We start from the raw sequence: 25,134 nt of genomic DNA on the forward strand, positions 1-25,134 counted from the left end.
GACCCCCGGACACCAGCTCCTCCAGTGACAGACGACTGACTCCTGCATACTAAACTGTCGTTCCAATTCTGCAGATTGTATATGCGCTGCAGAATTAGAACAACATTGTTCCATCATTGAACAAGATTTTTAGTTAAGTTTAACAACTTGTTCAATGATATTATGTGCTTTGGAGTGATAATCATTCCCCGTTGCAGGGTACACACTACTGTGATATCGGGCCAAGCGGTTGTTTAACGTATGATAATCTGCTGAAAACACAGTAGTGAACACCCAGCCTAAGAATCATGTAACTATAACAACATGGCTAATGATGTAATAAGTGGCTATGAAAAATTACACTTGTCACCATGATAAACGGTAGTTTGATATATAGATCCCTAAGTGAATGGGTGCCTAATTTTAATTTAAAATGTCACAACCCATGAGTACAGGGCCTTTAACAATAGCATTGTCAAACTTACATTCATACTAGAGTGGCAGGGAAGCAATCATTGACTACTGCAACTAATTGGCTCATCTTCAGGATGAGAAACAGATTACTTGTACACAGTGGTTCCCTGTTACTGCCAGATGAGAAAATGGACATTTGCTCATGCATCAAAAGACTATATTATAGTATATCGACAGGGACAAGAAATAATTGAGGACAAATAATAAGTTCTACTCTACTATATAGTAACAGAGACATTCCTCATGCCTCCCTCACATGGGTGGCTGAGCTGGTCGGACAAGAACGATTGCACTAATCCTGGAAAGGTCAGAGTGATCCAGCCACAGTCAGTACACTGCTTATCAGCTGCCCTGAATCACCACTGTTAGCTTTGATACACACACAGCCATCAGCAACAGTAAGGTTTTCATGGCCCTAATTCTAGTTTGGTTTTTTTAAATAAAATGTTGTATTTTCATATTACATTTATTGATGGTACTCCATGGTTTAATAAGAACTATGATAATCCCATCATTTTAAAGGTGACATACAACCCAATTATAATCTTAATTTGACCTGTTTTTTCATGATTCATTGTCTTTTGTACTTGGGATACTTTACATTAACTGCTTTATAATGACTTCAATTCTCCCTGGCACAGAAACGGTTGTTGTGATTTGTTTTCATTGTTGCTGAGCGACATACCTCCTGCTTCTATCTCTTATAACTGTCGTATTTCTCTACATCATCATGCCCAGGAATTGTAAAACCTCCTGGTTTAATGATTCTGTATATCACGTAAGAAAGTAAATCAAAAGGTGAGTGAACAGACTGTTTAATGAAAAGGCAGATTTTCTTTTCATAGTTTCCCATGACTACATATTGTACACTCACTTTTTGTGCTAGATGTAATTTTTAGTTCCTTAATTAAAAACCAAAAGGTTGTCCATAGTGTGAAAAATCCTCACAGGTAATATTGTAGAAGCAATAGCACACCAGAAACTTGTACTCCAACAATCTTGAATACAGTGTAAATGTGCAAAGGTTACAACATACTTAAATAAAATCCCCTATTTTAGCTATAATCTTCCTCTGAACAGAACAGAGTTTCATTTGCTTTTTGGGGAAACTTTTACTTTGCCAAACTCACTTATTGATCCTGATAACCAAATGACTACTTAAACCCACTATAGTTAATCATTTACAAACCAAAAATGTGTTTTTTTAAATAATTTTTCTGTACACCAAACACATTTTGTTTTAATACACAGACTACGAATTGATAAAGTTTAGTGAAGCTGCTTGGCAATGCTTTTCTGTTCTCATGCCGCCAACATTACCTTTCTCACAGTAGGGCTCTCCATCCTCCATATGGAAAAGGCTATTACCAAAAGGCTTCCTACAGGCAGCACAGACAAAGCAGGTAGTATGCCAAGTCTGTCTTAGGGCGTGCATCACTTCCTGTAAAGAGAGAATTATAAGAGAATGATCCTTTTCTCAGTCACAACTGCCTGAAGAACGTTACACATCACATGACAATTTCTATATATAAGGTTGCCTATGGAGACAGAAATGTAGCCGCCCAATTTAATTGTTTTAGACCAAATAGGCCCCAAATATAGGTATATGTTCCCAATATGATTCCCAATTATTTATGATTGCATGGGAGAAAATGCTAATGATACTTTTTCAAAAATTGTGAATTTGCCCCTGCATACATACAATTTGCCAGGATTTTCTTTAGAACTTATGGCAGAACACATTACTATACACACCAGTAATGTCATAATGCACTTAAACATACATTGAAAAATAAAATGTGAACACTTTTTGTGGCCCAATGGAGATGTCTGTCTATATAGATCTAGAATTTTGCTGGTAGTGCATCCTATTGTGTTGCAGATACTTACTGTACCTAAGGGCACTCCTTGTCTTTATAGGGAGTGGGGATATAGGCCATGTTGTAGTGGAAGGTTACTGAAATCTATGTGAACTGATTACAAATCAATTCTGTGATGTTTCTGTAGAAAACAAAATGTAATTCTAGGGACGCTGTCTGTTAGTATATGCTAGAAGTCAACTATGACAACATGTTTTCTCATGTTTTGTGACTGATGTGAGCTGGATTAGATAAACACATACTTGCCAACTCTCCCGGACTTTCTGGGAGACTCCCGAAATTCGGGTCAGTCTCCCGGGCTCCCGCGAGAGCTAGCATTTCTCCCGCATCCCGGGACTTCCCTGTCAAAATGGCGCGATTCACCAAGCATCGCACCAAGGATTTTTTTTAAAGAAAAACCTAAAAGGTGACCTCCGTGTAAATACAATCTCTATAGACTAGGAAGGAGAACAAAGTGACTCAGAACTTTAGATTTACATTGTGTCCTTCTGCCTTGGTAAGAAGGCAAATGAAATTCAAAATCTAATGACACATACATTTTGGTGCCAAGGAAGAAGTTCAGGCACCTGGATGTTGCTGTCAGCGTGGAAGTGGGTCTAAGCTCATCAGTGAAAGCTGATGCAAGTCAAAGTGCAGGGAAATTGCTTGTAATATCTTCCTGCCAAGCATGATGGTGTCATGATCTCTGTGGAGACTTCCTGATACTTACAGCCACCCCTGGACACAGACTGTCGCCTATTCAGCTTTAGTGTCTCCTACTGGCAACTACTCTTCTAGAGGAAATATTATTGGTCTGAGTCTAAAAGGGATATTTATTTCTGGGTTGACCAGCAGCAGTGGATACTTGAATGAATTACAATAGAACACTTCTAAGGATCATGCGGCAGGGTGAGAAACTGCTACAATCTGATGTAAGGGTTAACCTACTGGTGGTCAAATGGAAGTGCCAACTATTCATCACAGGGGATGAGTTTGGGTTTATTTAAGGACTCAAATTCAGATTAGTCTTGGCTGGTGTCTTGTGAGGGTTGAAGTCTAACACCTTCCACTGAAGGAGCCTATATATCCATAGCTCTGGTTTGCTGTTCACCTGTATTGCTGTGTTATGCTGTGGATCATCACAATAAAGCTCCTGTTTGACCACAACTCAAGACTTGACTGGTGACTTACTGTTAACCCACTACAAATTGGTGTTAAAAGTGGGATCAAGTCAGGCCATGAAGATCTTAAAAGTAACTTTGGTGACCGCTAACAGATGGTCTAGTTGAACGGTTTTAATCACACTTTAAAATCCATGCCTTCTCCTCCTACATTCTTTTGAATATTAATTTAAATGGCTGACTCCTCTGGACTCAGAGACAGGCGCTCTAGACCCAAAACACAAACTTTTCTGTTATTCTCACTCTGGACAAACCTGTATCAACAGTTACACTCATTTTTACTTTTGCCACCCAGAAGAAAATAAGAGGAGACACCTATAGACAGATATTTTTTTGTGACTTTTGGTCAAATGAGTCCAGGTTTTCTGATGAGATATTGTCTTATTTACAAGCCAGGTAACCTACTCACTTTTTTTTTTATTAAATTGTAAGACCCATTCCCTTTTGTGGACACTAAAAATAATAAAAAAATTCAAATATTTGTGGCAATATCAATGTTAAATTCTCTGAGACCTCCAGTCATGTTTTAAGTGAAATATCATACCATGATTATTTATTGATTATAAATTAAGAATAGAAATAGCTATAGCTATATACAATCCAGAGGCTGATGTCTATAAACAGTGTGTTTTCTGGCACCAGCTGCATCAAAGAGAGAATGATAATTCATCTTTGTTTGCCAAATACAATTACTGCTTTCCTGAATGCTATTTACTTCTAGCTTAGTCATGTCTAATCTTATAGATAGAATGGCATCCATAGAAGGATTATTTCCAAGAAACTGTTCCCAAGTGTTCGTCACTCCTCTTCTAATGCAGCAGTGAGTAAAGTACGATAAGGTCATTCTGTTTTTCAGTTGTCCTGCCAGGCTTTTTCTAATCTAGCTAATGTGGTGCATTGTGACCTTGTAATGCACTGTTGGGTCTATTCACAGTTTGGGAGTGTTATCTGGACAGACTGTCTGAAATATATGACCTAACACATGGCATTGAGCTTTCTTCTTCACTTAACTGAAGGAGTATTCAAGCAATTTAAAATAAGGCACAGATGATAGTCTACATCAGTGGTGGTCACAGTACACTTCAAAGCTCGTCTTGTCACTATTACACATCAAAGATTGTTTTTTCTCTACTGACTAAGGACATCTTCTACTAATATTGCTGTGAGAAAGACAATAAAAATGTACAGCAGGCGTGTAATCCTGTGGCCCCCCTTCACCTGTGGCTCTCAGCCTATGCTTGCAGATTATATTAAATGTTGCCTTAATATTTGTACTATATACACTATATATCAAATGTGTTAATGGCAACCAGTCTTCTGCATAGGCAGCAGATATGTTAACAGTTCTAAAGATGCTTATTGTTGTTTTATATAAAATTGTTCTGGAATAGCAGCTGAAATTCTAAATAAAAAACTATGTGTAAAATTACTTATAGGAATATAAAATAAGGGGTATATTCAGGGCCGGACCGGGACTAAAAATCAGCCCTGGTATTTGAAGCATACAGGCCCACCTCTGTTCAGGCGCGGGCTGGCAGATTTCAGCCCGGGGGGCGCACAGGTGGCCGCATCGCATGACACGGGATGCGGCCGCCAGTAAAAATCGGCGATATTGCATCTGGGGGGCGGCCGACCGGCGCTAACAGGTGTGAATCTGAGTGACATCCATCAGGGTGGGAACTTCCTGTAGAGTGAGCAGGGAAGCTCTTAGTCTCACAAGATTAATAAATCTCACCAGACTTAGAGCTCCTCGGCTTGCTCTGCAGGCTGTGTCCTGTCCTGGGACTGGGAGCAACTATCAGATTCCTCCTGCTAACCAGAGCTGGATTAAGGCTCGGGAGGCCCAAGGCACTTAAGACAGGGGGGCTCCTATAATGTAATATGGTTATTAGACACATTTTCAACAAATACACAGGCAATACTGTGAGCACTACGGTTAGGTGCATACAGTTCTGCCTTCACAAGCAGTACAATGTGAAGTAGGACATACCTCCCAACTGTCCTTGCAGTCAGACCAAATCCTGACTAAGCGGGACAGTCACCCACCAAATTCAGGACAGTTGGCAGACTGTTCTGCTCTCTCCTACCTGTGTTGTCATTGTCACCACTTGTGACTGCTGGTGTATTTAAAGCAGTTGCTGCTTGTCTGGATCCTGGAATGTTGGGGGCCCTATTTTGAAAAAAAAATGGGTACATGAAATTTAGAAAACTCCAACCGGCACCGCTGTTAAATCAATATAGCACCCACGTTTTAAAATTAGGCCTCACACCAGCCCCAATATTAAAATAATAGTATTCACATTTAAAAAATAAACCTATTTCTCTCCCTACATACAGCCCCAACAATAAATTAATAGTATTTACATTTCATAAATATACCTATTTCCTGCAACCATCACTGCCATTAAACTCATAGTCACATTTAATAAAGAGACCTCATTCTCCCCAAACTCACCCCCACATTCAATAGCCCCCAAACCACCCCATCTTAAATTACATTGCGCCGCTATTACCCCGCAAACAAAATAGCACCCATTAATTAGTCACCATCTACCTCACACACACTATATTGCCAAAAGCTCCCTGTGCCATCACACACACATTACTGTGCCGCTTCATCAACATCATATGCCTCCTTATGATCACACTGCGCCCTCCATGCTGCTTTTGCCCCCCTTCATAACCCTGTGCCATGCTGCTTTTGCTCCCCATCACCCTGTGCCATGCTGATTTGGCTCCCCTTCACCCTCTGCCATGCTGCTTTGGCCCCCCTTCACTCTCTGCCATGCTGTCTGTGCTCCCCCTTCACACTCTGCAATGCTGTCTGTGCTCCTCCTTCACTCTACGCCATGCTCCCCCTTCACTCTGCGCCATGCACCCCCTTCACTCTGCTCCCCCTTGCTTCCGTTCCATCACTTACCGTTTCTATCGGCTTATTTCTTCTCTTCTTTCTTCTCTTCTGTCTTCTTCCCGACTCCTCTCTGCTGTGCTCCTCACTGAACGTTGGGCGTGATGACGTCACGCCTGACATTCAGTGCGAACGGAGCAGAGAGGAGTCGGGGAGCGCTGCGGTCACGTGAGTATTTATTTGTTTTTTTAAGATTTTTCGCTCCCCCCACCAACGAAGAGGGGAGTGATCAGGGTTGGGGCCTACTGGGGGATAGCCCGGTCCCCCGGCGGGCCAGTCCGACCCTGTACACATACACACACACACGAGAGGTTGTAAACAGATTCACAAAATTTACTGCACTTTAGTAGAATAAAAAAAATAGTTTTTTTGGAAAGAATAAAACAAAAATTAAAAACTATGTTACATCTATGTTGCTTATCTTGGTTAATAATCCTTATTGAAATTCTAAGTAATGTGGTTTTAAAGCAGTTCTTAATATGTCAGAAGAGGCAGAGTGGCACCTACCCCCATGATTTTAGTGTTGCAACGGGCACAAGTTGGAGCAAAGAACTGCTCATAGCATCGTTCACAGTAAACGCTCTTCTGCTCTTCCACAAAGCTCACATCAGCCAGAGATGTCTTGCAGTAGGCACAGTTGAATTCCTCAGGATGCCATGAACGGCCCATAGCCACTAGGAAAGGTCCTCTGTTCCATTACATCCAAAAGACAAATATTGATATAGTATAGTTATTAGTAGGCAGTATTATGCAGAAATATCACAATCAAATTAAAGATGAAGTTATAGTAAAGACCAGAATTTACTATGATGTAGCAAAACAATGCAATTCTCATAACACATAACACTGAATTTAAAGCATTTATGCAGAAATGTCATTGCAAATGTAAATCAATTAGCAGAAATTATTATCCAAAAACTGCATAAACTAGCTCCATGGTTCATATTAAGTATGCAGGTGCATTGTATACATTCTTAGTTTAGCGACAGACATGCATTTTTTTCACTGGCACCATGCCAATCTGAAATGGCACCATGCCCATGTTACCTGAATGTGTGCATGTTGTGTGAGTCGGTTCATACATTGCCTGTCTTTATCCATTTGGCCAATCTACCTCATTAGGCCAACTTTTTTTATTCAATGTGTCTACCAGATTAGTTTTTTTTTATAATAAATCCCTGAGAATCACATGAGCCCTGGACCCCTCCTTAAAGGGATTTGCTCCTGCTTCTATGCAGAACCTCCCTAAAGTCTAGTTCTTCTACAGTTGATGTGCTTGCTACTCGCACAGTAGGTGCTTCTCATCGTCTTCAGAGCACCGATTTGTCGGCGTTAGCTTTTCTTTTGTTGGAGTGAGAGTTTCTATCAAGTGTCGGACCTCTGCTGCTCCAGTGGGGTTAACTGAAATGACAACTGCTGGGGTGGACATCCTAAACAACTCCGGAAAGTAATAAACAAAAGGCATATGTCATTGCTGTAGAGTGTGCAGAGTACACAGAGTGAGCACTTGGATGTGTAGACAGCTTTTCGCTGCAATACCATCTGCGCACTACTGCCAGACCAAGGGCTAGATTTACTAAGCTGAGGGTATGAAAAAGTGGGGATGTTGCCTATAGCAACCAATCAGATTCTAGCTTTCATTTATTTAGTACTTTCTACAAAATGACAGCTAGAATCTGATTGGTTGCTATAGGCAACATCCCCACTTTTTCAAACCCGCAGCTTAGTAAATCTAGCCACAAGTGTAATTATACGATTATATTATCTACAAATAGGGTAATGCGACTTTAGCATTTAATAATAACTATGTCAAGCCACATCTCTACATTATGCTATCATGGGACATGAGTACACACCCGTGTATGCCTGATATGTATCTGGCGTACTCACTATTGTTTTTTTAGTGAGTGTGAAAGAACATATACATGTAAATACATATTGCGTGTATCTTTTATTTGCATATGCGCTGAGCAGATATGGGTCCACAGATAAATGAGTCCTAATGTCTCTTGTTACTAGTATAAGCAAAAACTATTACAAGTATTAGGTAGGGTTTATTTTCACTGTATTTTTCTATTTTCTTCTATTCACATTCAGTGACACAAATGGACAGTCATTATATATCCATTGCTTCTTTTTCAATCTCAAATCTCGTGAAAACTTTGCAGTTGTTGTTCAAACAAATTAAATTATTCTGCACTAACCTTGAGGAAATTACTTGAAAAAAAACTTACTGGTAAAAGATATTGTACTGGATGCTTCAGTACAACCTATCAATGACTATCAAGGAAAAGTATTGATGGAAAATGTAAACCTGCCTGTCGTAAGTGGTAGGCCACGCCAAATTGTTTTTTGGCCCTGTAGTTGATACACAGGGACTTAATGGTTAACACTTCTGCCTCACAGCACTGGGGTCATGAGTTCATTTCTTGACCATGGCCTTATCTGTGTGGAGTTTGTATGTTCTCCCCTATTTGCGTGGGTTTCCTCCCACACTCCATAAACATAGTAATAGGTTAATTGGCTGCTATCAAAAATTGACCCTAGTCTCTCTCTGTCTGTGTGTGTGTAGGGAATTTAGACTGTAAGATCCAATGGGACAGGGACTGATGTGAGTGAGTACTCTGTATAGCGCTGCGGAATAAGTGGTGCAAAATAAATATCTGATGATGATGATGATACACTTACCTGATAATGTTGTTGCAGTGTCCACAAAGAGGGGTTCTGCTACTTGCCGGGTATCTCTCAGCACGCTGAATCAGACCCCTTGGTACTTGGGCTGGTGGATGGCCAGTGGGCTGAGGAGTATAGCTTGGAGTTGGGATTGGAGCAGGTGGTGGAGGTGCTGCTTTTGGCAAGAACTGCTTAGTAACATTGGTGGTAGATTTGCCTGGTGCAAATTTCTGAGAAAAGGCATCATCAGTAATCCATGGAGGACGGTTTGATGGCTCTTGCTGAGGAGCTGGGTAATTAATGTCAGGTGGCGCAAAGCATGCAGAGGGACCTGTTACAATACAATAACATTGGTGCTCATGAATAAATGGGGAGCCTGACATCACCCACACTGAGGTTAGAACAGAGTACTTAGACATCTAGCGTCACTGTGCATGTGTGGCTGTCTAACATGCTAATATGCTTAATACAGAATAAGCGTGTGTGTGTCCACTTTCCTGTTTAGTTGTAAGCAACCACTTTAAAGTATTATTTAGACATTCTAAATCAGTTGTTTTTATTGCCCATGCAAAAAATAAATTTGTGACAATCATATTTGTTCTTTGGGTGTCCTATTGGGGGACTTAATCCAGGTAGCATGTACTATTGGACATGTTTGGCTGTGTACAATGTTGTCCTATAATAGATGAAACCTGGAGTATTAAGATTTATCCTGTTGTATATTCTCATACATCTTATCATCTGGCCAATTTTACTAAATAATCCATAAGGCACATCGAATTGAGGGTGAAATTATATATTTTACATTACACTCAAACTGTTTAGATGAAAGATTTTTCTTGAGCAGTTTTACTTATTTTTTTTCATGTAATAACATGCGCTACCAGTACAATGGATTGAAATAGTAAAAGCGCAATACATCAAAAGTGCATCAAAGAGTGTAATGCATCACTAAAACGTGTCAAAAGCTTGCAATAGTTTTCCCAGTTTTCCCAGCATGTATGTGTGAATGAGTCCTCAAGGAAATACAAAAATACATTTCACACTCCTACAATATCTAAACATATTTCCATTATAGCTAAGGAACTATGAAAAAAATATTGTATTATTAAAATATATATAATAAGTTATTATAATTACCAAGGTTAAATATATATATACGTTACTGACTCTTGAATATGTTAAGGTTATTTAGATGGCTGCCCATAGCAACAATATAAATATACCAACATTTTTGGGGGAACTGAACACAATCACCCCCACCATTCTCAAACATTAGGCAAAGAATATCCTATTTTCATGTGGCTCAATATACATTTCATAGTATTGTTGTGACTAAGTTAGTTATGTGTTTCCCAAGCTACTTCATTTTTGGTGAAGGATCAAGCCTGTGTTTTAGAAGTAGTATTGTGGCATCTCAGTGACAACAAGATCACTGTTTGAGTTAGCTTACTAGCAAGATCAAATTCTAGTTTTATGCTCTCTATAACACATACAGTTATGAAAAGTCATGTAGCAGTAACAAATGGCACAGATCAATTACCTGATAAAACCCCCATTTATTCAATGTGGTGTAGTGTTGTGTTAGATGTTTGCTTAGCAAACATGACAAAAGCACATATCAATAAGCAGTCATGTGCATAGCACAGGGATCACGCAATGCTGGTAAATAAATATCTTGGATACAATATTTAAATCTCTTATCTGCTGATGCCAAGACCTAACATAACTACAGAATTGTCTGAGACAGCCAGTTGTGATTTGATTATAGGTGATTGTAGAAAGGATTCCAGCCACAGACTTGCTGCACCTATCTATGACAATGGCACTGTTCTGTACACATAGGAAAATATCTATCTATTTATATATATATATATATATATATATATATATATATATATATATATATATTAGTTCCTCGAGTTATTATTGTTTCAAGGGTGCAAAATAAGTTTACTTACAACCCTCTTTTTAAATGCTGTAGGTATATTAAACTATAAGTTGATTTCAATAGGCAGCATTATACAATAGAAGCTGTAGTTTTAAATACTCCAAAACAAGACTTATTCAAACATTTTGTTATACTTTTTCTGAACTTTCAGCTCCATAACCATTACAAATTGGTAACAAAGAGAGCATCCAAGTTACCTATGTGTTCTTAAACAACCATGTTTAATATCCATCTGAAATGATTAAATGTTTTTAAATGTTTAAAAAAAAACCACAAAAACCCAGTCTCAAGGCCATGGACCCACTGGTAATCACATGCGTTTTGCTAGCGTTTTTAACAGGAGTAAAATGTATGTTAATGGAATACCATTTTATCTAATGTCACTAAATCCGATACCTCTCTTGCTAGCTTTTCAGTAACATTCCGTTGGCATTCCGGTTTTTTAAATACATCTTGTTCTATCGACATGCATTTACCCTTCATAAACCCATTGTGGGAACCTACAGTGAGCTCCAAATGAGCTAAAAATGCTGGTAACAAATGCATGCCAAACATGTTCGCATTCAGCATGTGTTTTCACTAGCGATAAAAAGTACCAATGAAATTTCAGTGACGCAAATCCCCACTGCAGGAATATTCTGCTGTCGCACATTTTAGCACGCCAGTCGGATATGTTAACTGTCTTTTTTCTGTTAAGTCTGTCTTTACAACATATCTAGATTCTAAGGGGCATATTCAATTGTTGGCATTACTGCCTAAAGTAACGTGGCGCACGCACCATTACCGTAATTGTAGTAATAGTGCGCATAAATACCGTTATACGGTACTTTTCTCGCTGGATTTCAGCTCGCGGCTCAGGGAGCTGCGAGCTGAAATCCAGCTTAGTATTACCGTAATAACGGTAATACTTTTTCTGCAGCGGAAACCGCCAACAATTGAATATGCCCCACAGCATCGGAATTTTCCTGTCATTTAAAGTAGTGTCGCAAATATGTACCTCACCTGAGCAGGCAGATGAAGACAGGTATATATCCAGTTCAATTAATTTAGTACTTCTTGCTAACTTTATTCACTGAGCTAATAATTCATTGAATTGAATGAAGTCCTGCTCAACTCACGTCTGTTATTTCAAAAGTGGGAAAACGTCACTGACCTGAAAACAATTACAATAGATGCTAGTTACTTCCTGAAACGCCCATTAAAACTAGTTTTCTATCTCCCCATAATTTTCACAGTTTCGCATTCAAGAATGAAAGGTGCCCCCATCCTTACATATCCAGCTTATTCAGTAATTATTCTTTGCCCAATTGATGTGTTGATTTCAAACAGATGATGCGCTACATATTTAACACATAGGTTTGTCTGCCATCTAGTGTCAGAAATGTAGAAATGCACTCCATGAAGTTATTTTTTTTTTTGCAGTGAGCGTGTGATGTACGTCTTGTTTTCCTTTTTGTTGTCTTCACCAGTATCTACAAATGTTAGAAATACCAGTATAGAGAAGTTTTAGCGCATGTCTCACCCCAGACATAAGAGAAGGCCAGATAGTTTAAAAATGTACTGCTAGCAGCTACATTTGTTTAAGTCATTTCTCTCAACTTCGTTAAGATAGCTCCTGATTTGTCTAGCTGGCTTATGAATTTTGCATTATTTTGTCTAACCCTCTCATACTAATGATATTAATAATGAGTCCCCCCAATAATGGCTAGGGTGTCATGATAATATTTTACATATCTAACATATAAAAACCACTACATTCTCTTTAAATTATATTAATACTAAAATTTGGAACAGTATTAATATTATTATTTTGCAGACACTTTTATTAAAATAAAATATATTTTGCTTTCAAAACTGAAGCATAAGTCATAAAGTTTATGCACTGATATTTTGCTGCTTTCTGGGGGGGGGGGGGGGGAGGGAAGGTGAAGCTCCCCTGATTTGGAATCTGATCTTTATGGCCAGTTGCACAAGAAATGTAGCTGTCAGATAATCATGATGTGTATTTATCTGTAGAGTTTCAGGAGTTTGCTAAATCCCAGTCTCTTAGCTCCCACTCCCTCCTTCAGGTAATTTTATTTCATGCAATGGCATCCATATGTGCTTCTGCATGTTCACTCAATATCTATCTTTATTTTCCTTTCTTCCCTTTGTGTGTTTCAGACATATTTATATCTTCAGGCCAATTTGTTTATTTTACATGCTATCTGCTATCACACAGATCTGTGTTCTCTGAATTGGGTGCAGTTGTATCCAGAAAACAATTTTGTTTCACCTGAGGGCAAGGAAAATAAAGAAATATGGGAATTATTTACAGGACCAGTGCTACCATTAGGCAGCTTTAGGCTGCTACCTAAGGCACCAGGCTTTTGGGGGTGCCACTGAGGCCTGGTGACAACCAAGAAAGAAGAAAGTGGTTTGGGTTAAGTGCTTCGTACGGAGTGCATGGGACATGGAGCGCATCCTGAATGGGGCGCATGGGGCACGGAGCGCACAGCCCCTACCTTCGAGGAGCTGGCAGCTCACACAAGTACCGGCACGGCACATGAGAAACAAACTGTGCTTCTGCTGGCTGATGTACTGTTTGTGCTCCTTTTTTTAGGTTACATCAGGGGCGGGCTGGCCCGGGGGACAGGGGGGCAACGGCCCTCCGGGCCACTGGGTCAGACGGCTATTAGGGCCGGGGGGTAACATCAGATGCGGCCGTGTCAGCGCACAGGCGGCCGCATCAATGACGCGGCTGCATCCCCTGTCATATGATGCGGCCGCCTGTGTGCCCCCCGGCCATCCCTCTCCCAGTCCGCGCCTGGGTTACATGCTGCAGATTTCTGGCTGTATCTCCTCTAGTGTTTGCTGTGAGAGAGAAAGTACACAGAGGAAGAGGGGAACTGTCATGTGATCAGTTGCCCTCTGTCTAATGACAGAGTAGCAACAGGTAAGTGGGAATGGAGGGAGGATTTAATATACTTGGTGGGAAGTTGATGTTCAAGGGGTTAGGCATAATGATTGGGAGTTATATATGAGGGCGAGGGGGATAATGATATTAATGGGGTACTTTTGATGAGGCTCAGGGAGGTAACGATTAATGAATGTAAAAGGGATTTTGGTACAATAAGGTTAATTAATAATGGGGATGAAGGAGTTAATGATTATAAAGGGGTTAATTATGTTGAAGGGGTTGTTATAATGAGGCTAAAGAATTTAATACCTATAGGTGGGGCATTAAGTATGAGGGGGTGATGTGGAAATTAATGCTTATAAAGGGGTTAATTTGTAAAGTTGGGTTAATTATTGATGGGGATGTTAATGTTGATGAAGAGGTTATTATGATGATCAAAGATTTAATAATTTTGAGGTTGTTAAAAAAAAAATTAGGGTGAAAAATTGTGACGAGGGCAACATGAACATGAAAAAAAAACGTAGTAAGGTTTTAATCTTGACATATTCACATGGTGAAGGCTGAAGATAATGAATCATCCTTGGGTGGGCACTTGAGGATAAGCAAGTAGGAGAGACAAGGATGGCGATAGGTGCAGACGAGAAAGCCCCCTCCACCTTCAATCTCAGTAGCGCTTGTTTATGCTTCCGTTCTGCTATACAGTTCTAATGTTACTGAGAACGAAATGAGTGACAAAGATTGTCGTGAGCGGTTGAAAAAGCCACGTTGAGCTGAGTTTTGAAAACATGGCAATATAAACATTGGTTGGGGGGGGCTGAATTTTAAATTAAGGCCGGGTCACTTTTTACCCACCACATATTAACCTGGCATGGAAGGCAAGGGGGCACTACAAGCATATTAGTCTTGGGTGATCTGAACCCTTAGTCAGGCCCTGTCCACTGGTACTGCGCTGGTGGACTGAGAGACTGCTTAGATGTGCCTGGTGGCTAAGAAGCAGACACCATTTCCTGTAAGGCCGCTTCGATTGATTTTTAAACACAATCAGACAGGCCGGGCAGCATCCTCTACCTGCTTCTCAGACGCTAGGTGCAGTCATGCAACTTGTGGCTGGACAGTTACTGCAGAAGTAATATACCAGAATTAATTTACTTGGATCACCCTCAACCATCTGAGGTCTGATTTTTACACCTATAGACATTAGAGAGGGGGGAACTCTGCTAAAAGTCTAGATCTGTTCCTGGCATTGGAGAACTCAGTCCCTCCATACCTCTTCAATACAGCTCTACGGATTGAACAGCAAGAATATGATTGTAGCCCACTCATTTTCATGAGCAAACTGAGCATTTTCAGGTGACACATAATTATTTTGCTATATGTGGTGCATGACCTACTACTTAGCCCTTGACAAAAAGTAGAAAGATCCTTTAATGTGAAACAAGAATTCAACAGCGCTATTTGTTGTAACTCCACTGGACAATAAAAGGGGATTAGATATGATTTGGCAGATAATAAATTAATAGTTCATAATAATAAGCTTGATTAGCAATAACCCCTTTAATGTAAACTGTAAAATAAATTCAAACAGTTATTACTTTATAAAGATGGTGTTAGTATTTCTAGCCTAGGCGAAGAGCATAGCTGGAGAGGGATCCTCTGATCCCACCAGCAAGCTTCATACGCCTCCTCTCTCTCCATTCACTAATTGTTTTATGAGCATGCGCAGCCATCAGTGCATAGGTCAGGTCGGAACCACTGTCCCAGCTGAACTGTCAGTCGTCGTCTCCGCACTGACACGTGGTTCTGGAGACGGACGCCTGCACATTCTTGTCAGCCGCGTCCCATTGTCTAGCAACAGGATGCTATCTCCGCTCACCTGTCAGCGGTCAGCACGTCTGACCACCAAATCTCCATCACCCAATCAGGATGCACCTTATGGTATATAGAGCACCCTCTGACATATGTTGGGTGGCAGAGTATTGGATCACTCCTGCTGCAGCGCTTCCTGATCTTCTGATCCAGTACTCTTCGGTTCTGACTCGGCTTCCTGATACTATTCTCCTGTGTTTTGTTTTGGTACCTCGCTGCTCGGCTGGTTTGACTATTTGGCTTGACCTGATTTCTCTCTGGAACCTCCCTGTGTACCGCACCGCTCCTTTGACTTTGACCTGGACTGCCTGACTTGGAGAACCGTGACCTTCTTTAGCCCAAACTCCCTTGCAGGGGGCCCTAGTGAATACCGGAGGTACGTTAGACTCTGCGCCTCCCTGTTCAGTTGCGCTAATACCAGTTAGTGGCCATCTCTGAAATTCTGTGACATGAAAAATTTTGATAAATTGCCACGTTAATTCATTTCTTATCACTGCAATAAGAAATGATAATTAATGGATTATATCTGCAATTGAATGCTCTTTATATGAAACGAACAATATTGCATGATTGATGTCTGAGCATCTTCAATAAAAAATTTTGGGGAAAAATGATAATTAATGATTAGAAGATGCATATGGTAATAAATAGACCCAAATGTATATATAATTGAATTGATAATTGTAGAAAAATCATTGCCAATATAATATTTACACAAACCCTTGCTTTGGTATTCTATACTAAATAACCAAATGCGGTCATTGTCTTAAGAGGACAACTTAGGTTAATATATAGGGCTAGATTTACTAAACTGCGGGTTTGGAAAAGTGGAGATGTTGCCTATAGCAACCAATCAGATTCTAGCTGTCATTTTGTAGAATGCACTAAATAAATGATACCTAGAATCTGATTGGTTGCTATATTATTATTATTATTATTATCATTTATTTGTTAGTCGCCACAAGGTATCCGCAGCGCCGCACACAGTAATAACAGTAGACTATACAGGGTGAAACCATACAGAACAATGAACAAAAAGTACAAATACTTCAGAAACTCCGGACAGTCATATGCAGTAAAGACGGAGTGGAAGTACAGGTATGGAGACAGGAGGGGAGGGGGCCCTGCTCATACGAGCTTAGATCCTAAGAGAGGGTAAACAGACCAGGCACAAGAGGAGCCAGTTGAGGCAAGAGGAGAGAAGGGAGGAGGAGCTAAAGGGAGGAGATAGGGGGTTAAGTAGATGGTTGGTAGGCTTTGAGGAAGAAGTGAGTTTTGAGTGCACGTTTGAAGGAGCACAGAGTAGAAGAGAGACGAATGGAATGAGGGAGGTCGTTCCAGAGAAGGGGGGCTGGACGGGAAAAGTCTTGGATTCTGGAGTGGGAAGAGGTGATAAGAGTGGAGGAGAGGCGGCGGTCGTTGGCCGAGCGCAGGGAGCGGGCAGGAGTATGAATGGAGAGGAGGTTAGAGATATAAGGGGCAGTAGAGTTGGAGAGAGCCTTGTAAGTGGTGGTGAGGAGTTTGAAAAATATTCTGTAGGGGAAGGGGAGCCAGTGTAAGGCAATGCAGAGAGGGGAGGCAGAGGAGGAGCGGCGTGAGAGGAAGATGAGTCTTGCGGCCGCATTGAGTATAGAGCGGAGGGGGGAGGCAACATCTCCACTTTTTCAAACCCGCAGTTTAGTAAATCTAGCCCTAGACTGTTGGAGGTGTAGCCCCTAGCTCATTTTGTATGCAGACTGGTTTACTATTAGAAATGATCAGACTTTTGTTTCTAAAATTAATTTAAGCCATTGTCCCTGTTCATATGTTTTTGCTGAATTATTCATGACATTTATTATTCTAGTTTAAACCAAATTCTAAAAAGGAGTGCATTGTTTAATTCTTTCTATTCACCTTCAGGATTATTTGAATGTTTCCGATTATGTTTGTAAATGTTTTTGGTGATTTCCTCTTGTTGAAACTTTATTTTAACTTCAGTTTGAACTACTTGTCCTATTGCCACAATTTGCTGGCATGATACAACGGCTCTGATATTCTATGCGGCATTTCCGCAAAGACAGTTTCTTTTATAGCTCACTATAATGTGCCTTCAAAGAAATTAGTGCTTGTTCCTGATACTTGCAAATTTACAGACAAATCACAAAACATTATTAAAAAGTATTTAAATCAGTTAGTTTATCTGCTAGAGCTTGTCCCTTACCTTGGCTTGGTTGATAAACAGAAGGTTTGATGCTTGCAGTTGTTACAACCCGGGGCTTGGAGGCAGGAACTGAGGGTTCGTTATACCCTCCTCCGTAAGGCACAGGACCTTTGGCAGCTGTTGAAGAATAACCTTGGCCAGATGCACTAAAAGCAAATAAAAATTTGGAGTATGATTGGGCATTTCTTCAATATGGATTAACTATCTAAAAGTTGCCCCAGTTGACACCCTACTGTTTGACCCATAACTAGGTAGCAATGCTTTTTACGGCCACCTATACAATAGTCACAGTCCTCATTGAAGTCCATGTTATTGGACTGTATACAGCAGTTAGATTAACAGGTATGTTTCACATACTGACGTCTTTAATTTATTGTTTGTATATAACCTCAAATAACTTAATACAAAACACAAAGCGTTTCTTTCTGGCCTTCTTTTTTACTTATAATTTATTTATATCATTCAGGTAAAGTTGCCTCTTTCTGTTGTCCAACCATATCCTGCATTCAATTGTTTACAGTGCACAGATCATATCTGATCTGTGTCATATCCATGTGCAATGACAATATACAATTCTGGCTGGACGGTACAAAAGGTCTAATTTTAGTATAATCCAGTTTTCTTTAGATTGAAAACAGGTCCTGATTATAACATAAATACGCACAGTTTGCAGGTGATGAATATATATGCATGCGCACAGTAATATTTTGGGACATGATGAGATCATGTTTGTTAAATAAACATGTATTTTCTGTCTATAATTTAGGCAGCACAGAGGGTGGTAAGGTCACATATACTTGGTAAACTGAATTAACCTTTCCTTAAACTCACATATTTTTTACAAACTCTCACGCAATCTTACAGTGATATCCAAGTTCATATCAGTAAAACCTGCATCATAGCTACGGATTAAAGAACTACCATTACAAAAGCTAAGAGCAGCTTTACTACAACAACATAATATTTTTTATTTCAATTATTATTATTATTAATTTTTATTTATAAGACGCCACTAGGTGTCCGCGGCGCCGTACAGAGACAAACGAAATAACAATACGAGGAGAGACGGCACAGAACAGTAAACAATAATCACAGTAACTCAGTGAGCTCAAGGCACAGCTAGAGGGGCGGGGGAAGGTCAGCCAACAACGGCACCAAGGAGGGAGGGCACGGATTAGAGAGAGACCCCCAGGGAAAGAGGAGGAAGCGAGAGGGGATGGAGGAAGAGGGTCCTCAAGGAGTAAGGCTAGGTAGCTGGCGAGCAGAGTAAAAGTGGTGAAGACAGGAGGAGAGAAGACCCTGCTCGAAGGAGCGTATAATCTAAGGAGAGGGGAAGACTGACAGAGAGACACAGGGGAGAGAGGGAGAGAAGGAGGAACGGAGGATAAGGATAGGGGAATCAATGCTTGATTCCCCTATCATTGATATGATCAATGCTTATTATCTCAGACAGAAATATTAGTCAGAGTTTGCGATAAATACTTGCTTGAAGCATAACTGGCTTTAGAAGTCTGACCAGGCATTGTACTGCTGCCAGATATGATAAAAATCATTATTGGATAGGTTATTTTCTTATTGTAGTAAAGCTATTATTAGTTTTTTATTCTACTATAATTGTCCTTTAAGTGGAGAATCTATAATTTTTTACTGACAGATCTCCTATTAGTTTATTTTGTACCATGGCATGCGGTTTACTGCAATAAAGTACACCCTATCTGTATGTCACCTATATAGGTTATACAACACAATGTTAAAGCAAAATGTCACACCACAAGGCTTCACTTCGATTAGTACAAAGTCTTGTACATAGTGATCTGTGAGAACTTTTTTTTAAAGAACAAGACTTTTTTTAGTAACAGGTTGGTTATACTTCCTTTGTACAACAGCACACATAACAGATCTTGGCAATACCTTATTTTCGACTGGTAGCTGGAAGAGAAGGATGTTTGCTGATGAATGCTAAAAAAAGGACAAAAGTTTAACTCTGTTACATTGTGCTCAAATGTCTGTACTGTTGATACCTGCCCACAGTGAAACTGCACTGTACATTCTGTATGTTTTTTAAATCTAACTTCCTTATGAAATAATATAGCAGAAAAATGAGAAACCGTATACAAACAGGAAACTAAATGCATCAAAACTATCTGAAGTAATGGTAACTTCATAAGCTTGATCAAGCATGAAGTTATTGAGAAATAAAAGAGAATGGGATGGCATTTATGCTTTTAGCATTGACACAGTTCATACTACCTCAACAGCTCCCTTTTATACAAAGTGGCTGTTATTGGCTAAGGTGCTCCAAAGTAATGAGCAAGAAATTACAAATTTAACAGCATCCTATTAACTGCAATGACAAACTGTTCAAACATCTAAGTAAGTGAATTATTTCAATTATATGAATTCACTTTACACTGTATGTTATCTCTGCTAGATTTTTAAAACTGCAGTCATTTTCTATCAAATATCTGAAATAGGAAATAACGCATAACAGATTTTACTTTAAAATTATTTATTCATAATAAACCAACATGAAGAAGTCATGTGTGAAGAAGTAAGTACACCTTTACCTTTATTTTAATCAATAAAGTGATTTGAGCCAATTGCTGCTAACGATGTGTACTTCATTCTATAATCATCAGGAAGTGTTCTACCTCTATATAAAAGCAGCACCTTTGGCATTTTGGTCATGTCAAGGAGAAAATACTTCTACAATGATTTCAGATAAGCAATGGTTGCTACTCATCAGTCTGCCAAGGTATATAAGGTGATTTTAAAGCAATATGAAGTCCATCATTCTACAGTTAGAAATATTATTTACAAATGAAGAACTTTGAAAACAGTTACCAATCTTCCCAGGAGTAGGAAAGCAATTTCACCCAAAGATCAGACCATATGATGCTCCAAGAAATAACAAACAACCAATAACCTGCATCCAGATATCTACAACCTCTGTCATCAATGTTAAACTTCATGATCCTTCTTTCAAAACCAAAATTGCTTTCATGGAAGAGTAGCCAGGAGAAAGCCCCTTCTTTGCAACAAACATAGCTTAGGTTTGCAAAGTTGTATCTGAATGAAGCACTTCTGGAACTCTATCATTTACACCTACTTTATCACACATGGCTTCTTCATTTTCCCTTAGCTTAAGTAAATAATGGCAAAATGCAATCTGGAATGTGTTACTTGTCACATGAGATTAGATTTACCAAATTTTAGAACAGGTGAGGACTAAACAATTGGTTAATTATGTATTCACATGTAGAGACGTAGATTTAAAGGAGGGCATACTTCTTTTTTCATGTGACTGTATTTTACAGCACATGACACAGCCAATTTATCTTCACTCAAAAGGTAAAATATATTCTTTTGTTATGATGACATCCACTGCACATGTGGTGGGCAACAGGTGGACTGCTGATCGGGCTGCTGGTGTCCAGCAGGTGACCTGGTGGCCAGGCGGGAGGCCCCCAGCCTGCTGCTCCTGATCACCAGCACAAAATAGTGAATAGGAGCAGCTGGCTTCCTCATCATGTGACCTCCTCTGTACATTGCAGCGAGGTCATGCAGCACAGAAAATTAGAGAAGAGGGAGGGGTTAGTGCATTGCATTCTGGACTACATCATCTACCTCCTTTCTCTGCAGGCTTGGCTGTGCAGGTAATTGTAGGAAGGTATGAGGGGAGAGGTGCAGAGGTGTGAGAGGAGATGTGCAGAGGTGTGAGGGGAGTAGTGCAGAGGTGTGAGGGGAGTAGTGCAGAGGTGTGAGGGGAGATGTGCACAGGTGTGAGGGAAGATGTGCACAGGTTTGGGGGAGATGTGCAGAGGTGTGAGGGGAGATGTACAGAGGTGTGAGGGGAGATGTGCAGAGGTGTGAGGGGAGATGTGCAGAGGTGTGAGAGGAATTGTGCAGAGGTGTGAGAGGAGATGTACAGAGGTGTGAGGGGAGATGTGCACAGGTGTGAGGGGAGATGTGCACAGGTTTGGGGGAGATGTGCAGAGGTGTGAGGGGAGATGTACAGAGGTATGAGGGGAGATGTGCAGAGGTGTGAGGGGAGATGTGCAGAGGTGTGAGAGGAAATGTGCAGAGGTGTGAGAGGAGATGTACAGAGGTGTGAGGGGATATGTGCAGAGATGTGAGGGGAAATGTGCAGAGGTGTGAGAGGAAATGTGCAGAGGTGTGAGAGGAGATGTGCAGAGGTGTGAGGGGAGATGTGCAGAGGTGTGAGGGGAGATGTGCAGAGGTGTGAGGGGAGATGTGCAAAGGTGTGAGGGGAGATGTGCAGAGATGTGAGGGGAGATGTGCAGAGGTGTGAGGGGAGTAGTGTAGAGGTGTGAAGGGTGATGTGCAGAGGTGTGAGGGGAGTAGTGCAGAGGTGTGAGAGGAAATGTGCAGAGGTGTGAGAGGAAATGTGCAGAGGTGTGAGGGGCGTAGTGCAGAGGTATGAGGGGTGTAGTGCAGAGGTGTGAGTGGAGATGTGCAGAGGTGTGAAGGGAGATGTGCAGAGGTGTGAGAGGAGATGTACAGAGGTGTGAGAGGAGATGTGCAGAGGTGTGAGAGGAGATGTGCAGAGGTGTGAGGGGAGATGTGCAGAGATGTGAGGGGAGATGTGCAGAGGTGTGAAAGGAGATGTACAGAGGTGTGAGGGGAGATGTGCAGAGGTGTGAGAGGAGATGTGCACAAGTGTGAGGGGCGTAGTGCAGAGGTGTGAGGGGAGTAGTGCAGAGGTGTGAGGGGTGTAGTGCAGAGGTGTGAGGGGAGTAGTGCAGAGGTGTGAGGGGCGTAGTGCAGAGGTGTGAGAGGAGATGTACAGAGGTGTGAGGGAGATGTGCAGTAGTGTGTAGGGAGATGTGCAGTAGTGTGAAGGGAGATGTGCAGTAGTGTGAAGGGAGATGTGCACAGGTGTGAGGGGCATAGTGCAGAGGTGTGAGGGGAGTAGTGCAGAGGTGTGAGAGGAGATGTGCAGAGGTGTGAGGGGAGATGTGCAGAGTGCAGAGGTGTGATTGGAGATGTGCAGAGGTGTGAGGGGAGATGTGCACAGGTGTGAGGGGCGTAGTGCAGAGGTGTGAGGGGCGTAGTGCAGAGGTGTGAGGGGCGTAGTGCAGAGGTGTGAGGGACGTAGTGCAGAGGTGTGAGGGGCGTAGTGCAGAGGTGTGAGGGGCGTAGTGCAGAGGTGTGAGGGGAGATGTGCAGAGGTGTGAAGGGAGATGTGCAGAGGTGGGAGAGGAGATGTACAGAGGTGTGAGAGGAGATGTGCAGAGGTGTGAGAGGAGATGTGCAGAGATGTGAGGGGAGATGTGCAGAGGTGTGAAAGGAGATGTACAGAGGTGTGAGGGGAGATGTGCAGAGGTGTGAGAGGAGATGTGCACAAGTGTGAGGGGCGTAGTGCAGAGGTGTGAGGGGAGTAGTGCAGAGGTGTGAGGGGTGAAGTGCAGAGGTGTGAGGGGAGATGTGCAGAGGTGTGAGGGGCGTAGTGCAGAGGTGTGAGAGGAGATGTGCAGAGGTGTGAGGGAGATGTGCAGTAGTGTGTAGGGAGATGTGCAGTAGTGTGAAGGGAGATGTGCATAGGTGTGAGGGGCATAGTGCAGAGGTGTGAGGGTAGTAGTGCAGAGGTGTGAGGGGAGATGTGCAGAGGTGTGAGGGGAGATGTGCAGAGGTGTGATTGGAGATGTGCAGAGGTGTGAGGGGAGATGTGCACAGGTGTGAGGGGCGTAGTGCAGAGGTGTGAGGGGCGTAGTGCAGAGGTGTGAGGGGAGATGTACAGGGGTGTGTGGGGAGATGTGTAGAGGTGTGAGGGGAGATGTGCAGAGTTGTGAGGGGAGTAGTGCAGAGGTGTGAGGGGATATGTGCAGAGGTGTGAGGGGAGATGTGCAGAGGTGTGAGGGGAGATGTGCAGAGGTGTGAGGTGAGATGTGCAGAGGTGTGAGGGGAGATGTGCAGAGGTGTGATTGGAGATGTGCAGAGGTGTGAGGGGAGATGTGCACAGGTGTGAGGGGCGTAGTGCAGAGGTGTGAGGGGAGTAGTGCAGAGGTGTGAGGGGTGTAGTGCAGAGGTGTGAGGGGAGTAGTGCAGAGGTGTGAGGGGCGTAGTGCAGAGGTGTGAGAGGAGATGTACAGAGGTGTGAGGGAGATGTGCAGTAGTGTGTAGGGAGATGTGCAGTAGTGTGAAGGGAGATGTGCAGTAGTGTGAAGGGATATGTGCAGAGGTGTGAGAGGAGATGTGCAGAGGTGTGAGAGGAGATGTGCAGAGGTGTGAGGCTTGTTGTGCAGAGGTGTGAGGGGATACAATATTCATACTTTTTATAGTATAAAACAATGAAGTAGCCAAAGTATTTTCTTCATATTAGTATTTACTTTTCTCCTGCTAGCTGTTATAATTACATCTACTAATTTTAGAAACAGCTCTGATAATTTAGACATCTATTTGTAAAGAGTGCTTCTCAAACCAGTCATCAGGGATCCTGTGGAATTAGAATCATAACATATCCCCTGCATAGTTTAAATCACTAATGACATTCATTCATCTGCTTCAGCAGAAATAGCTATATGTTTAGGTTTGTAATCCTAGACTTCAGGAGCCCACATTTTCCTGCACCTCACATGTTCTTCTTTGCAAGTACTTGTATCACTGAGAAGCTGTTGGAGATCCTGAATCCATACACTGATTTAGAAGAATAGATTACATAAATAGGGAGAAGTTTTGCTTTATTAATGCAATTTTTTTTTAAATAAACTCTGATGCCGTTCATCAGTATATATATTTATCTACATCATAAATATAATCCAGTTGGGATACCTGTAAAGTATGCTAATGCATATCAGCGATTAACATATGTACATGATTAACACAAAATATGTTAACTGAAATGCTGGTTACAAGTGTGTAGATGCCATAGAATGATCAAAATTTTAAACACCAACATGAAGCATAAACATTCCAAGCTGATACTCCACATTTTGGTGGGCATTTAACTCTGCTACAGTTCTGCTGCAAAAAACAAACGTATAACCCATTTCGATATGGAATTGTGTAACAAGATGAAACGAACATTATTTGGCAGAAAAACAACAACACGTAAGCTTATTGTTAGCCAATATTACTAAGCAAAAGGAAAACAAGCTTAGTTGTCAACTTCACATCTGAAAAC

The 25,134-nt window shown here is 41.2% G+C and overlaps 1 protein-coding gene across 8 annotated transcripts in view; it reads right to left on the reverse strand.

The window, feature by feature from the left end:
• The window catches only part of LDB3 (LIM domain binding 3), a 162,080-nt gene that overhangs the window by 12,579 nt on the left and 124,367 nt on the right, over positions 1–25,134 (reverse strand). For all 8 annotated transcript variants that reach the window (XM_075217015.1, XM_075217020.1, XM_075217019.1 and 5 more), the window contains 5 exons: positions 19,902–19,949; positions 17,991–18,136; positions 9,090–9,405; positions 6,909–7,089; positions 1,774–1,894 (listed from right to left, as the gene is read on the reverse strand). In XM_075217015.1, the coding sequence (XP_075073116.1) occupies positions 1,774–1,894; positions 6,909–7,089; positions 9,090–9,405; positions 17,991–18,136; positions 19,902–19,949 (812 nt within the window). The remainder of the gene's footprint in view (positions 1–1,773; positions 1,895–6,908; positions 7,090–9,089; positions 9,406–17,990; positions 18,137–19,901; positions 19,950–25,134) is intronic.

This window comes from Mixophyes fleayi, chromosome 6, assembly GCF_038048845.1.
Source record: "Mixophyes fleayi isolate aMixFle1 chromosome 6, aMixFle1.hap1, whole genome shotgun sequence".
In the NCBI taxonomy this organism is placed as follows: Eukaryota; Metazoa; Chordata; class Amphibia; order Anura; family Limnodynastidae; genus Mixophyes; species Mixophyes fleayi.